Here is a 14,053-nt window from a genome sequence, read left to right as displayed (position 1 = left end):
AGTGAGGGTCTCAGGACGTAGGTTTGTTTAGAGTGACCTTCTCTTAGATGGATTGCCTTACAAGGCTGACGAGCTCCATCTGCTCGGGGGGCTGGGAATCGAACCCGGGTCGCAGCGGTGAGAGTCCTGCACCCTAACCACTAGACCACCAGGGGCCCCTCGAACCCGGGTCGCAGCGGTGAGAGTCCTGCACCCTAACCACTAGACCACCAGGGGCCCCAGCAGCTGTTATAGCCCTCCTGCATTAGGACTCTGAAGGAGAATGCATGCATAAGCAAGAGGTCCAAAAGCAAAACCAGCTACAGTAGAAGTATGCCGTACTTCTACCATGTGCTGTTGGTAAATTTTTGTCTACAGTGATTTGCTTAATGGTTACAGGCAAAGTAAGCCATGATTCTGGCTGTGCTGCCAAAATCTGCAAGTACAACTGCAGCTCACAAGTGTTGGAGCCCCAGTGCAGAGGAAGCCAACAGACAACATCTTGCTGTTACGGCATAGACTGTTCTGTAGTGGAGCTGGCCTCACATTCCCTGGAAACAGCCTGGAAAACATGCCCTTTGTATACATACTCCCCCCTCCCCAGCTCTCACAATCACAGTTGAGTTAGGAAACAAAGTCCCAGCCAAAATTTCTTATTGGAAAGGGACCCAACTGCTTCAGGATGTGAGCCTCTGAGAACAAAATTTCCTTGTAAGAAAAAGGCAGCTTCTTAATACAGAGGATTACAGTGTCTTGCAGTTGTTGGTGGTGTTTTGTTGATATGTGAAACTGAGATTTCAAAACTTTTCCACTTGATTCAGCTGTACAAAAAGGATTTACTAATCTCTCTCTTACAAAACAGTAGGATCTCTCTAAGTTTGCAGCCACTGGAAGATTGAGGTGACGTAGCTGATGGTAGGTTAAAGTGATAAATTGCTGGAAGTAACCATCTTAATTTTAGGCAGGTGTATTCACTGCAGCAACTCTTTCTTCAGGTTTTCACATCTTTCAGGAACGTTGATCAGGTGCCTAAAACCTGAGCTTTCAGTTCCATCACCAGTATTAGTGCTACGTCCTGTTAGCACGGTAATAGTCTGAGCACCCCGCTCCACTGTACGACAATTAGGCAGCAGGCAAAACACTTAAGTAAAACCACATGTAGGTCAAGGCTACCGAGATCAATTTATTTCTAATTACTTACAAATCTTTAACACCCTAGCCAGGGAGCAAGGCCATATTGGGTTAAAAGAAAGAAACAGCACATATTGACCATGCATTCTAATATAGAGTTGGGTTGTTTACCTTTAAATTAGTGTTGCCAGGATGCATCAAATAATTGATACAGAGAGCGGGAAGGAAAAGTAGATGTTAAGAATGTAAAGATGCTCTGCATTTGGCAAGTTGTAAAGAGGAGCAGAATAGAGTTCCTAAATTCAATCCCTCTTATAAGAGATTTAGTGTATGGGCAGGCATTCAGTGACTTTGTTCCTCACATCTATAAAACAGATATAAGAATCTAATGTGTTTGCAATTGAAAGGCACTGTGTAATGTAAATGTGCAAGTATTACTAATAGTAAGTATCAGCAGTGGCCATAACCAATACAGAAAAAACATAAAGAATGTTTATTAGACCTGATTTTTTGACCTGGATTAAGACAGATTGATTTGAAACAATAATGAGTTGCTGAGAAGAAAATTGAAGTTTTTATAATCCTTTGACTTCTACTGGCAAAACTGTTTTCTTCTGGCAGCATTGTCTTTTGAGCTAGCTACTCTATGACATTGTCAGGGCTCAGCTACTTTTGTTTTGGATATAGTTTTTGCACATACAAGGAAATACACAACAGAAGACATTTCTTTCAGCTCCTTTTGGAATGGCGCAGTAGGAAAGCAATGTCTGCTCCATGGACAACAGCCAAAAATTGGTTGAGAAGTCAGCAGTGGATTAAGACTATAACTGGGAGCAGGTTGAAACCAACATTTCCCCATTCCTCATTCCACTGCCACTGCTTGTGTTGCACAAACTGCTCTGGTAGGAATATCATGGTCACCTACCTTCTGCCTCCTGGCACAGCACGGAGCAAAGAGAGGGGTCATCTGCGAGTTCTTTCCTGTGTGCAGCAAATGTGGTGGCAGCTAAGCGTCTGCAGTGACCAGATGCCATTATGCTGTCCATGGCTCTCTGAACTGCTGTTACACTCTGGCCTTCTCTGAATGTGGTACCCAGATGCAAATGCCAGCCTTCACCGTGCCCTGGAAGTAGACCTCTTTTGAGGCTTCTATGAAAGTTTTGCAAACAACGAGAGGAAGCCAGAGCTGTCTGCAGAGTTCTTGAAAGCTCTTGGACGTAGCTCATGGAATAAGTGCCTAAAAAACCTGCTGGTCTTTTCTTCACCTCTGTGGTTGCTTGCTTCTTTGGTAGTTTTTCCCTTTCAGAACCTCAAACCCTGGCCACTTCAACAAACATACCAGTACTATTACCCAGACTGGTTTGTCCTGTCCTGTGTATTCTTTTATCAGGCTGCCTGTCAGCAGCAGGTAGACTGCTCCAGCATTATAACATTTTCTGACTGATCCCAAAATGGGGCAGCTCAGAGAGGATGGAGGGTTACATCCTAACGTCCACTCATTCTATAGGCTAGTTCTGTATGATTCAGTGCAAACAGAAGGGGAACAAGTGGCTGCTATAGGTCAAATACAGATCTCAGAAGAAATTCAGCACAGATCGCCACACGAAATCACTGGGGTTGCACTAGAGGCTTTATTCTGACATCAGCTACAACTCGAAGGACTTCAGGAATTGATCAGCAGTGTTCAGGGACTTTTCTGACTTGCTAGAGTGGGGGATCTTAGGCATAGCTGAGTAATTTTGTCTGAGAGAGGTACTTCAGTTACTAACCTGTCTCTGCAACTAAAAGGGTTTGGCTATAGAATGAGAAGGAATATGTTCTTCATTTTAAATTCTGTAGTGTGTGGCCTTTCCTCCCTCCTTTACTATTAACACAGACTTCAGATTTTTAGGGTTTTGTACAGGTGACTTCATCTGCCATCATTAATCAGTGAGCTGTCTCAGCCCAACAAGCTAATTTAAAGTCATACTTGTGCATTTGATCAGCAAATGCAAACCATGTGTAATGTCAGCAGGTGGTGGAACACGGGATTTTCACTTCATTTCCAGAAAGGGCCATAGTTGCTTCCAGGAAGCTGAGCTTGGCACTGGGTGTGAGCAATTGAAAAGATTTATTTCCCTGGATGAGAGCTTAGAGCTTGACCATTCTAATTGAGCATTTTCCAATCAATATGTTTCTTACAGACTTTCCAATGGCTGCATTAGGAAAGCAATTTTATTTATTTTATGACCCTGAAACCCCAAGGGGTTCGGGTGTGTCAGCTTTTCAGGGTCTGTGTACAGACAGTGAAAGGGGAAGGGCTAGGTCACAGGGCAGCACACACTAGCAAAGTCAGCATGGCAGAAACCCAGCACAGAGCTTCACTTTGTTTCTGCAGATGTCTGCATACATGAAGGCCTCAGGAGCAAGCACAGAGCATTACCTGCACTTTTGCTCTACCTCTAATACCCTGTTCAACAGGATACCAGGAGAAATAAGCTTATGTCTTTTATTTCAGATTACCACTGAAAAAGCTGTTTCACCCTCTGTTCCTAGCAGTGTAGGAGGCTTCCAAAGCCTTTTCATTATGGTTACAGGCAGTTTCAGACCTTTTCAAAGGACATGCAAGCCTTACTTATGGTCTCTCTTCCTGCCCATCACACAACTCCTCTGTTCCCTATCTAATAATCTGTTCCTTAACAAGACCCTTAAAGGTGCATTTTCAGGTGCTGCCGTGCATTTCCTTTGTACCAGTTTGTACTCACTTCCCAAATAATTCTCTCTGAGGATTAGCCAGGATTAACCTTTTCTTCATTTTCTACCTTTGCTTATCTCTGAGGACCACTGCAGAAGCAGTGGCTATTCATTGCTGCTGGGTTGCAGGTATTACCTCATCCTATATAGAGAGCTGGCTCTGCAGTATCTGAGTCAAGTGGCACCTGCTGGAAGGAGCAAGTGGTCAGGCACATCACTGCACACCAGACCTCTGTCCCCTACTCCTAACAGCAAGTGCACAGACCACCAGCGATACAGCGTTTATCCTGTGGCAGGGCTGCATCTTCCACCTGTATGCCAACGCAAGAGCAGTCCCAGAAGGCACTTACTTACACTGTCCATCTGCATGGGAACACGCCATAGCTTTCTGTCACCCATTTTCCTCCTCTGAGGAATTAGAAAAGCTTCCTGAGAAAGCAAGATCCTTAACCTTCCCACCTTTACCTTCCACAGCGGTGAGAGTTCTGAAGAGCTGCTGAGCACTCTGTGGGTTGGAGCCTGCCAGTGCTGGGCACTATGGGGAAGGCACTTGTGGTAAGAGATCGGTGTAGCAGCTCCAGCAGAGAATTGCTGCTTCAGGAGGACCTCAGTGCCCAACTTGGCCTTAAATTTGAAACGGCCTTCAGCACTGAGCTCAGCACAGCCCTTTTCAGGGAGCAGCATGTCATGGATTGTTCTGTCAGGTTCGAGCATGATACCAGAACAGGGTCCCTGGCAGCAACAATCAGTATCTCTGAATAGGGAACCAGAGAGCAGCAGACCCAGCACCACAGGAATATTGAACCATAGTCATTTGAAGAAGCTGTGCAGCATTTTGCACTTTAAAAGCATTTCAGATGTTAACTGGCAAAGCCCCGTGACAATTCTTTGCATTTTGGTAGACCAGCTTTTCAAACAAAGATATGAGAGACAAAGGGACTTTTAAAAGGTGCTCTGGGAAAAGGATTTAAATCTAATCATATGGGGTTTTTTTTCAGACTGTGTTGCCTTTACACAGAAATGAAGAAAAAAACACAACCTCTTGCCCCACTCCTGCTTGACATACACCATCATACTCAGAGCTACATATTATGCTTTATGGGACCATGGAAAAATTTTGTTAATCGGTAACAAAAAAGAGAGCATCAGTTCCTAAAGAGTTAGTTGGTAGCAGACTTTCAAGTCTTCTGAACTTCTCCATCATCATTTTCCCACTAATGGCTCAAAGTACTGTGCTGCAGACAGAGCTGGCCTCCGTCATGCTGCCAGTGATGATGCATCTGTCCCTGGGTATTCAGAAACCAGCTGCTGATTTGCATACACTGTCCCTTTTGCTGTTTGCCCAACCATGCTAAGTAGTTTTTGGCGTGGGAGTGCGAACAATTCTGTCTACCCTGCAGAAAGCAGGGATAAATGAGAGGTCTGTCTTTACTCCCTTCTCATATCATCATCCTGCCCGCCAGGCAGCCAGGCGTGAGGGTGGAGAGCCTCGCTGAAGAGGAACAAAAAGTTAGATGACATTTACTACGAATGGTGCTTCCATCACGCATGCTGTCATGTAGCTGTGTCCTCATATCGAAACTAAAACAGAACAGCAGCTCTCAGTGGTTCTCTACATCACATTTTACATTGGATTTGTGCCTTCAGATTGTTCCAAAATGAGTCAAGGTGAAAAGAGCCTGTGGTACATTAAAGTTCACATTTTAGATGTATCTGTTACATGCACTGTACATAGCAACTCATACTGTAAAATACATACCTTGTCTTCCCAACCAAAGAAGGAGATGCTGAATATGAGTGCTTTGCAAGGTTCAAGGTTGGCTACATCTCTTCAAAAAACAAAGTTGTAACCCCACCAAAACTCTGTGGTCAGATGCAAATATTGCTGTCTGTGTAGTTCAGTGTGCAGAAGGTTATACTAGGTGAGCAGAACGCTCCTCTTGTTCATGCCTCTGTCACTTGGTGTAAGTGCTAAACATGTTTACTGGCTACTTCAAAGTGTAAATTACCTCATCAGCTCCTCTCCGTTTGTGGTGGTTTGGACCTTGTTTTTTCCCCCAGAGACTGAAAAGTGGTAGACCCCAAGGGGTGGAAACCCCTGGAAGTTTTGAAGTTTTGCCCAATGGGCGCTCCTGCAAAAATGTAAATATATCACAAGCTCACCGGAAGAGATGAGTTGTAGTTTTGGTTGTTGTTGGAAGTGGTGGCCATGTTGTAGAGCCACGAGGAAGGGGCTCAGAGCCCCTCGGGGCCTCTGGGGCCCCCCCAGCCCCAGTTGGGGGCTACAGAGACTTGGAACAGTCTTAGACTGGACTAAACGTCTGTAGTTATGCCAGGAGATGTTTTTTCTCCATGGGCGCAGAGCAGCAGCCAGCACTGACCAGAGAAACGGTGGCACAGAGCCAGGACAGATAAGACCTGAACCGGAGAAGCAACAGAGACATGCAGCATCACAGAAAGGACTCCTGGAAAGGGAGAGAGAGAGACAGCCAGCAGCAGAGCTACAGAGTTTGGGGTGAGACTGAATACCAGACCCCAAAACTCCCTTGAGACCTCCGAGAAAGGAGGAATAGATGGACTCCTATTTGAGAGGAGCCTCGGAGTATAGCAGCACCAGAGAGAGAGGAGCTAAGAAGCTCAAAGATGTCCCGGAGCTGGACCGGGACGGCCAGATGGAATGCAGAGGGGGTGACCTTGGCTCCCCCCTCGCACTGCTGCCACGGTGGCAGCCTGAGAACAGGGCACAGAGACCCTGCAAGGAGCTTGAGTCTCCTGGAGATACCAGACCGTCACGAAGACCCCCTGTGTCTCGTGATATGACCGTGGTGAAACGACCTTGTCTGGGGTGACGAAGCCCACGGAAGACCCCTTTGCCTGCGTCAAGGGGGCCGAGGGAGCTTGGATACCTCCCTCGTGAGTGCTGGCAGAAAGCCAGCCACAGCTGCTGCATGCATGAGAAGAAGAAACCTGCTGCCTTGGAAGATACTCCTGCTGTTCAGAGACTGGAAGGGATCTGTCCTTCTTTCCCTCCTGGACTTTTATTTGGAGGGGAGAAGAGATCTGGTCCATTGTAAATACATATGTCATGGTAGAGATATTGTGATCGTGTGTATAATGTGATATGGTATTTATTGTACAGTCATTGTAATATATTCCCTTTCCCCATTCTGAGTCTGGTGTGTTTTGTCTGAAAAAACCCATCTCACATTAGGTTGAGATGTGGGAGGGGGCTTAGACTAGGGGATTGGATTTTGGGGCTATCTCAAACCATGACACCGTTGTACTTGGATTTGCTGCTTGGGAATAGAAAGGAATGAAGTATGGATTACTTCTGCACTCCAGATGGTTACCAGCTTGTGCCCTGCAGCATGAGAATTGATCATTCCCACCATTTATAAGGTAGCTAGTGTAACAGGTGTTAGAAACAGGATTTCAGGTGAGGAATATGCCGCAGAAGTAGATAATCTCTTAAGACACCGGTGCACCAGCCTGCGGCATTAGAAAGGTGAGCACGAATTTTGCTCCCTGTTTAATGCATATGAAGCTGTCAGCTTATAAACATGTCAATAAGTTATTGCATTTTACTCTACTGGAGGTGGTGCTTGGAAACGGACGGAAGACAGAAAATGCACTGAATCTCACAGAGCCAGATTTAGATGGGTTACACACCTTTGTCTAACCTGCTTTCAGCTACTGAGTTCAAGGAGGTTTTGTTGTTTATTTTTACACTATAGAGATAAGGAGGCCACAGTTGGGAATGCTTGCCAGATTTCAACCAGCAGAGCAATGCCAGAGATGGGAGTGGAGATAGGTCTGACTCTCAGGTCAAAATTCACCCTGTGAAGTTCTTGGCAACGCTGGCCACCAAGAGGGCAGGCTGGGAGAAGGGCAGCTTCCCCTGTATCTGATCTGCACCTACTGAAAGCAGCAAAACCTTCACACTGATTTCAACAGTCAGTTCATCAGGCAAAACTCTGCCCTCATTTTGCGACACAGCTCTCATTTACCCCATTTCATTCTGCTTGGTAAATATCTTTGTTAGTTGAAGACACTGCTGTTAGCTTTTGCAGAGAATAAAGCTAGAGAGATAAAAAGAGCCCATTTTCCTCCACTGTGTGCATGAGACTAAAAGAGAAGATGGAGAGGGGAAAATAGAAACAGCATCCAAAGAAGAAAAATAGTGTGAGCGGGATTAAGTTTTCTTTCATGGACAGTACAGGAAACCATTTTCAGGACCTACTGATAGCAATGTACACTGTGCTGTAAAATCCCTTCAGCTGCAAAGCCAACCTTCTCATGACCTTGTTTTCACACAACCAAGTAGTTTTTTTAAGAAAGGTCCAAGAAGGTGGCATTACAAGTTCAGCAGATGCTGTACTGCACATGAAGGAATTAATTTTTGAATGACAGTTTCTGAAGAACTTTTAGCAACACTGGTGTACACCCCTAGAAAAACCTTCTGTGACTGAACTGGTTCAGCCTCACAAAACAAATGGGCATGCAGTGGGGACGTGTTTTTGAGAAACTAACTTCCCAGGAAAGCAGGAGTGCAGGAAGGGAGTGAAACAGAAGAAAAAGCAATCCATCTAGGAAAAAGCAGTTAACTTCTTTTATAGCATCTTATGTCTTCCACACAATGTAATTATTTAATTACGGTGTCACGTCACGGATGGAGAGATATGGCTCGTCCACCCACTCATTTTAGTGACAGCCAAACTGAATTAGACTGGCTGCTTACTGATTCTTAGTAATTTCAAGCCAAGTGGTCCGAAGTCATATTTTACTTTGCGGCTTTTCTCACAAGCTTCAGCGATGCTGCTGAAACCCAGCAGAGACCTGATTTGCAGTGTGAAGCGTTGGGTCTCTTTCAGAGTTGCCAGCACAGCTCGTGGCTTGTCCCAGTCTAACTTACCTGGCTGCTCTGGGTCTAGCACCTCTCTTTTAACACGGTACTTTTGCATTAGTTGGACGGATGGCAAAAGTCACCAGCACATGGGAAATGTTGATCTGTGTTTGTACAGGGAGTGGTTTATTTATTACGTTTATGTATGTATAAGGGAGCACACACCTCATATGAAGTTATCATACAACTCTGTCCTTGTCAACCTGATTTTCCCGGTGATGTTTTCTTTTGTTTCATGCCTCATCTTGTGAAATGCACATCAGAAGTCTGGTTAGATTTCTACACGACAGTTCTCCTTTGGGCAATTTATGACTTGCGTGGCATGGCAAAGAGGGAGGCAAAAGAAACCACACAAGAGCATTTCAAGCACTCCTCAGATGGTCTTTTAAAACCCTTTTGTATGTTGTAGTCTGGCTGCATCATGTCTTACTTCTTTCTCTTTTAGCTACAGTCAATGTGCATGCTACCTAGCAGCAGCCTGGGGTCTGGTGTGTATTTTCTGCAGGAATAGCTCTGTATTCAGCAAAAGATGAACCTCATTCTGGGATTTCAGATGATGGTTTCCATGTCTCTGAGCAAATCTGCACCTCACCTCAGTTCAGGCTCTTCAGAAAGAAAGGTCCTACAGAAAGCTCTGACCCAAATAAGCAGACCCTAATTCATAGGGGAAATAGAATTCAAATATTTCAAAAATAAATAATTTCTACTACTTGTTTCTGTGTGGCACATAATACAGTGCAGTTGAAAGCCAGAGGAAATTCTTGCTACTGCCATGCAGAGGTCCCTTCCTTAGGTCAACTCTGATCCTTTCTCAGGCATGATCTCAATTCCTTTTCTGACAGAGGTTCAGTTCTGTATGCAGCTGTGATTCTGGGACTTTCCGAAGCCATTGTTTGGGAATCTGGCATAGCAGAAGAATGCAATTCACTGCATGTTACCTCTTGCTAAAACAGAAAAAAAGAGTTGCCTATCTGTTAAAGAAGTAAAAACCAAACCAAAACAGGAGTGGTACAACTCTCCCAGGTTCCTTTTAGTGTTTGGTAGGAAGAGGGTAATCAGATCTCAGAGAATGGTGTGCCAGGAAGGAAATTTCTTCCCATGTGCAGCATACAATCAGCCAGGTGCAATACAAGGAAGGGAGGTTCATCTTCCTCTGAAGCATAAGGTACTAGCTTCTGCCAGAGTCTGTGTACCTGAGATCTGATCACATACAGCAAATTTTATGTTCCTATGCACAGTGGGTGAGCTTTGTAGCAAGTCAAACAATGAGTCATTTCACCAGGGGAAAAAAAAGAGAAAGCTTTTATCACCCAGTGGATTGGAGATAATCTCTCTACTTGGGTAGTTTCCTTCTATCATGGGAAGGAAACTATTTAAATTTGTCTGGAGAACAGATATTGAATTGTCTTACCTCCAAAGCTTCTCTGCCTGGGCCCAATAAGACAAAATTTTGATGGTAACTTTGTTGGGCCCCTGTGAGTAAACACAATAGCCTAGGCTCTATCTGCTGTACGAGCTGGCTGGGAGAAAGGGAGTGCCAGATTCTCCTCAGCACTCTGGAAAATCTGTGATATCCCAAACCAGTAGATATCCCTGCTATTTTGCCATAAAATTATATATCCCCTTCTATGGACAGAGTTACATTGCTAATATACAGGAAACACAGTGCTAAAGGTGCCACAGTCTCAGTACTGGTTTTCCTCTGTAGTGTGGGAATAGCATCTGCTAATGTGATGGCATCTGGAGGAGGAGTGGGCCTGTCTGAATACACCTCTCTCAACCATACATGGACTGATAATGGCTTACACTGTTACAGAGGCTGTGTTAAGCAGCCCTTCCTTACAGACCCCAGCCACCTATAGGGAAGTCACAGCTCTTTTGCATCTGACAACTTCTTGTTATTTTTCGTCCATAAATTTACAAGGGGTGTGAAGAGAGAGCACACCTCTCTTCCATGAAAGGATACACACCAAGGATGGATGGGGCCAAGGACTTTGCCTGCTGCCTGCTCTGCATATTACAAGGAGCAGTTGGAGGAAAACCCCACTGCACAGTGGAAATCTGAAATGAAATAATTTCTTAGGAGCTTTTTTTCAGGATGCTGAGGCAGTTCTTGTTTCGCAGTATGTCACAGATAAACCAAGGTGCCTAAGCTAATGAAATATTTCACAGTCCAGCGCTTAAAGTAATTCTGCATCAATACGACATTCCTCTCCTACACTTTCCCCTGAGACTTTGTACATTATGGTGTGGGAGGAAAGGGGGGTTCACTGACACTTACCCACATTCCTCTGCCTTGCCTCAATTTGGTAACACAATCATGGTCTCTTCCTGCCACAGGTTTGCAGCCCATTTACTGGAGCAGGGAGGATGTGGCACAGTGGCTCAGGTGGGCGGAGAAGGAGTTTTCCTTGAGGCCGATTGAGAGCAACACTTTCGAGATGAACGGCAAGGCTCTGCTGCTCCTGACCAAAGAGGACTTCCGATACAGGTCTCCTCATTCGGGTGAGAATTTTTTACAGAAGCTGTGATTGAAAAGAGAGAGGAAGCTGCAACAGAAGCTGAACAGGGTCATAGGAGGAAACGGTCGCCTTTATTGGAGTAGACTGGGAAAGGGAGGGGAGACAGAGGATGGGGACACTTGTATGAGGCAAGGACAAAAAGGACAGAGAGGGAATGAAATCTTGATACACCTGAGTTGTCGGCATATTTGAGCGCAAATCCAAATTCAAACCTCCAACCTGTTTATTAGGTAAAACTCCCTGCAGAACTCCCAGAAAGCAAGCTTCTCTGGCAGCATTTTGTGACTTCCAGCTCTTCCCTGTAAATGCTTATCTGTTCACAGACCCAACTACAGCAGCAAGTTAATCAAGTTAATCTTTAAGCAGCCCGTATTAGCATTTTGCCTCACAGTTAACTTGGCTGAGGTGCTGCTAAAAGCAACTGCAAAACTTGGGGACTTTGCCTCTATTTAACAGCCTCTGTGGGTTTTGCCTTACTTTACCATATTCTCTCATGTGCTGGAATCCAACCCAAGGCACAGCACAGACAGATGTGTGAATCAGTCCTGCCTATTGCTCAAATTATGTCTTCACTTACTCACAAAGAAGGTTTAGAAATGTGCATGTTGCCTGCCTGTATTTATATCCCCTGCAGTCTGTCTGCTCCAGTTTTACAGTCAGAGTAAGCATCTGCCCTCCTTTGTCAGGGGTGTTTAACTAAATATGAGTTGTGAGCTTTTTTTTGTGACCATACAAGGTACTCCTGTTAAATATAAAGGCTTGTAATTCAATCACCATAGGTGATCAAAGAGCTTGGACCAAGCGGTGACAGAATTGCTGTGAGGAGGCTTCTAGTGCAAGGCTCACTAGGTGCTGAAGTACAGCTGATGCTGCTTGGATCCAGCTGATAATCAAACTGTGGCAGTAATTCTGCACCAGCCTGCTTGGTGACTCTCCCCAGCCATCCTCCTGCAGAATCTGCCTCTCAAATTGTTGCTTATATGTAGTGTATATGAAGTTTTTTAAGCATGTGCTTATTTTGTATGGAAGAAGAGGCCAAACATTAGCGCCTGTTGTCAGTGAGAACTGATGCCAAGAAATGTCTCTTTTTTTTTTTTTTTTTTAATTCTGGTACTCCACTTGGAATCATTTTCCTAAAAAATTAGCCCTGCTTAAAGCAAAAGGAGTGTTGAATGCAGGGATGTGGGCAAAGACTGCAAGGGACACCTTTATGTATGTTGTGTGCAACTCCCCTTACTATACTTTTCTGCGTGGAAGTTATGAAGGTATATTCCCCTTTTTGTGTTGTGAGGGCACTTGAAATGAGCAGGATTGAAAATGTTTGTAGGCTAGAAATAAAGTGTTCCCAGGGAAGAGCCTCTGACTTGGAAAGTCTTACTTTATGCAGAAGATTAAGCAGTTATTTACCTAAATTTAGAATGAAATAACCAAACTAAAGGCCTCCTCCTTTGCATTTTCTCTCTTTCTTCTCTTCGTGTGTTCCCCATAATAAACCTTGATAATAAACCTTGTAGAGGATATCTGAGTAAGTCCTTAAAAATTTAGATGACTGTAGGTAGGACATTACCTCAGTATTTCCCAGAAATTAACTGTCTATGAAATTTAAGAACTGTGAAATAATGTTTGCCATAAAGGCATTAAGTTTTCCAAGACTGAAGCTAAATGAAAGTTGTATTGTTTCCACTCATGGTTAAACCAAGAGAACCTCATCCACTGCACACAGTCCAAGCAATAAAATGGGCTCACAGCCCCACAGATGTTCTGTTCAGGCTGGCCAGGGAAGGGGGACAGCAGAGGAGGGAGAGAATGAAAAATGCTTTTCACCATCTTAGCTAGCATTACTACACCTGGGTGATGCAGAAGTGTAACTGTTTTGTTAGCTAAAAGAAAGACAGACAGCTTTATGGACATTTTCACTAGTCTGTCAGGCCAAATCAAAAGAGGTACAAATTTGCTGTCTTATTGCTTGGAGTGTTACAGCACTAGTTATGATTATGCCACTATTGTATTCAATTATGGAAAGTATGTGGTAAAATCACTTTTTAGACTGCCATGTAACTGGGTTCTTGAGACTTTGTTTTTAATTGAATTTTCAGGTATTGCAATCACCTTTTAAAAATGCCCTAAAGTCACTGCTGAGACAGTAAAAGCAGCCAAGATGTTAAAAATAAAGGAAGCCGAACTATGGAAAGCAGTATGGCTTTAACTGTTTCACACCAAGCAACTAAACTTGTCCACAAATAGAATATTGGCAGTTTATAGAGACAAGGAGCAAATGATGCGCAGCTTACAATCTTGTAGAAACAACTGCTAAAAAAATCCCCACGCTTGAGATAACTTTCCCAGAAAATCTGTTTTCTTAAGTGAAACCCAAGTTCCTTTTCAGTTAATATGTTATTGCTGCAACCTGTTCCTCTGTAATATGAGCAGTGACAAAGAGAAGAGAGCAAGCAGAATTAAAAGTCGAGACTTCCTACCCTGTGATGTACATTTTCACTTTGAAATGTTCAACCAGTTACACCAGACAAAATGTGTAAGTACCTATGTGTTTTATATAGATGTTGTTGGAAGAAGGGCATCAACACACAATGTGGTTTATAAAAGTCACAAAATAAGCAGTTAGTGCACTGGTCTCCTAGATAATGCGGTGGTCTGTTTCATTGAGGAAAGACAGAACAGTTACGATGCCAGGGAATGTTGTTCTCCTGTTTTGCCACAGTCACACACAGAGGTGTGATGTGCCTTTTTTTCCTTTCAGAGAAGAACGTTGCAAAGCAGTGAAATG

The 14,053-nt window shown here is 44.1% G+C and overlaps 1 protein-coding gene across 4 annotated transcripts in view; it reads left to right on the top strand.

Moving 5' to 3' along the window:
- ETV6 (ETS variant 6) overlaps positions 1–14,053 on the top strand; it is a 130,760-nt gene that overhangs the window by 89,735 nt on the left and 26,972 nt on the right. For all 4 annotated transcript variants that reach the window (XM_017835395.1, XM_017835394.1, XM_017835396.1 and 1 more), the window contains one exon: positions 11,087–11,251. In XM_017835395.1, the coding sequence (XP_017690884.1) occupies positions 11,087–11,251 (165 nt within the window). The remainder of the gene's footprint in view (positions 1–11,086; positions 11,252–14,053) is intronic.

The sequence above is a fragment of the Lepidothrix coronata genome, unplaced genomic scaffold (genome assembly GCF_001604755.1).
Source record: "Lepidothrix coronata isolate B3197 unplaced genomic scaffold, Lepidothrix_coronata-1.0 Scaffold255, whole genome shotgun sequence".
Lineage (NCBI taxonomy): Eukaryota > Metazoa > Chordata > Aves > Passeriformes > Pipridae > Lepidothrix > Lepidothrix coronata.
The sequence above is the reverse complement of the archived record's forward strand: the minus strand, read 5'-3'. Positions and strand labels throughout refer to the sequence as shown.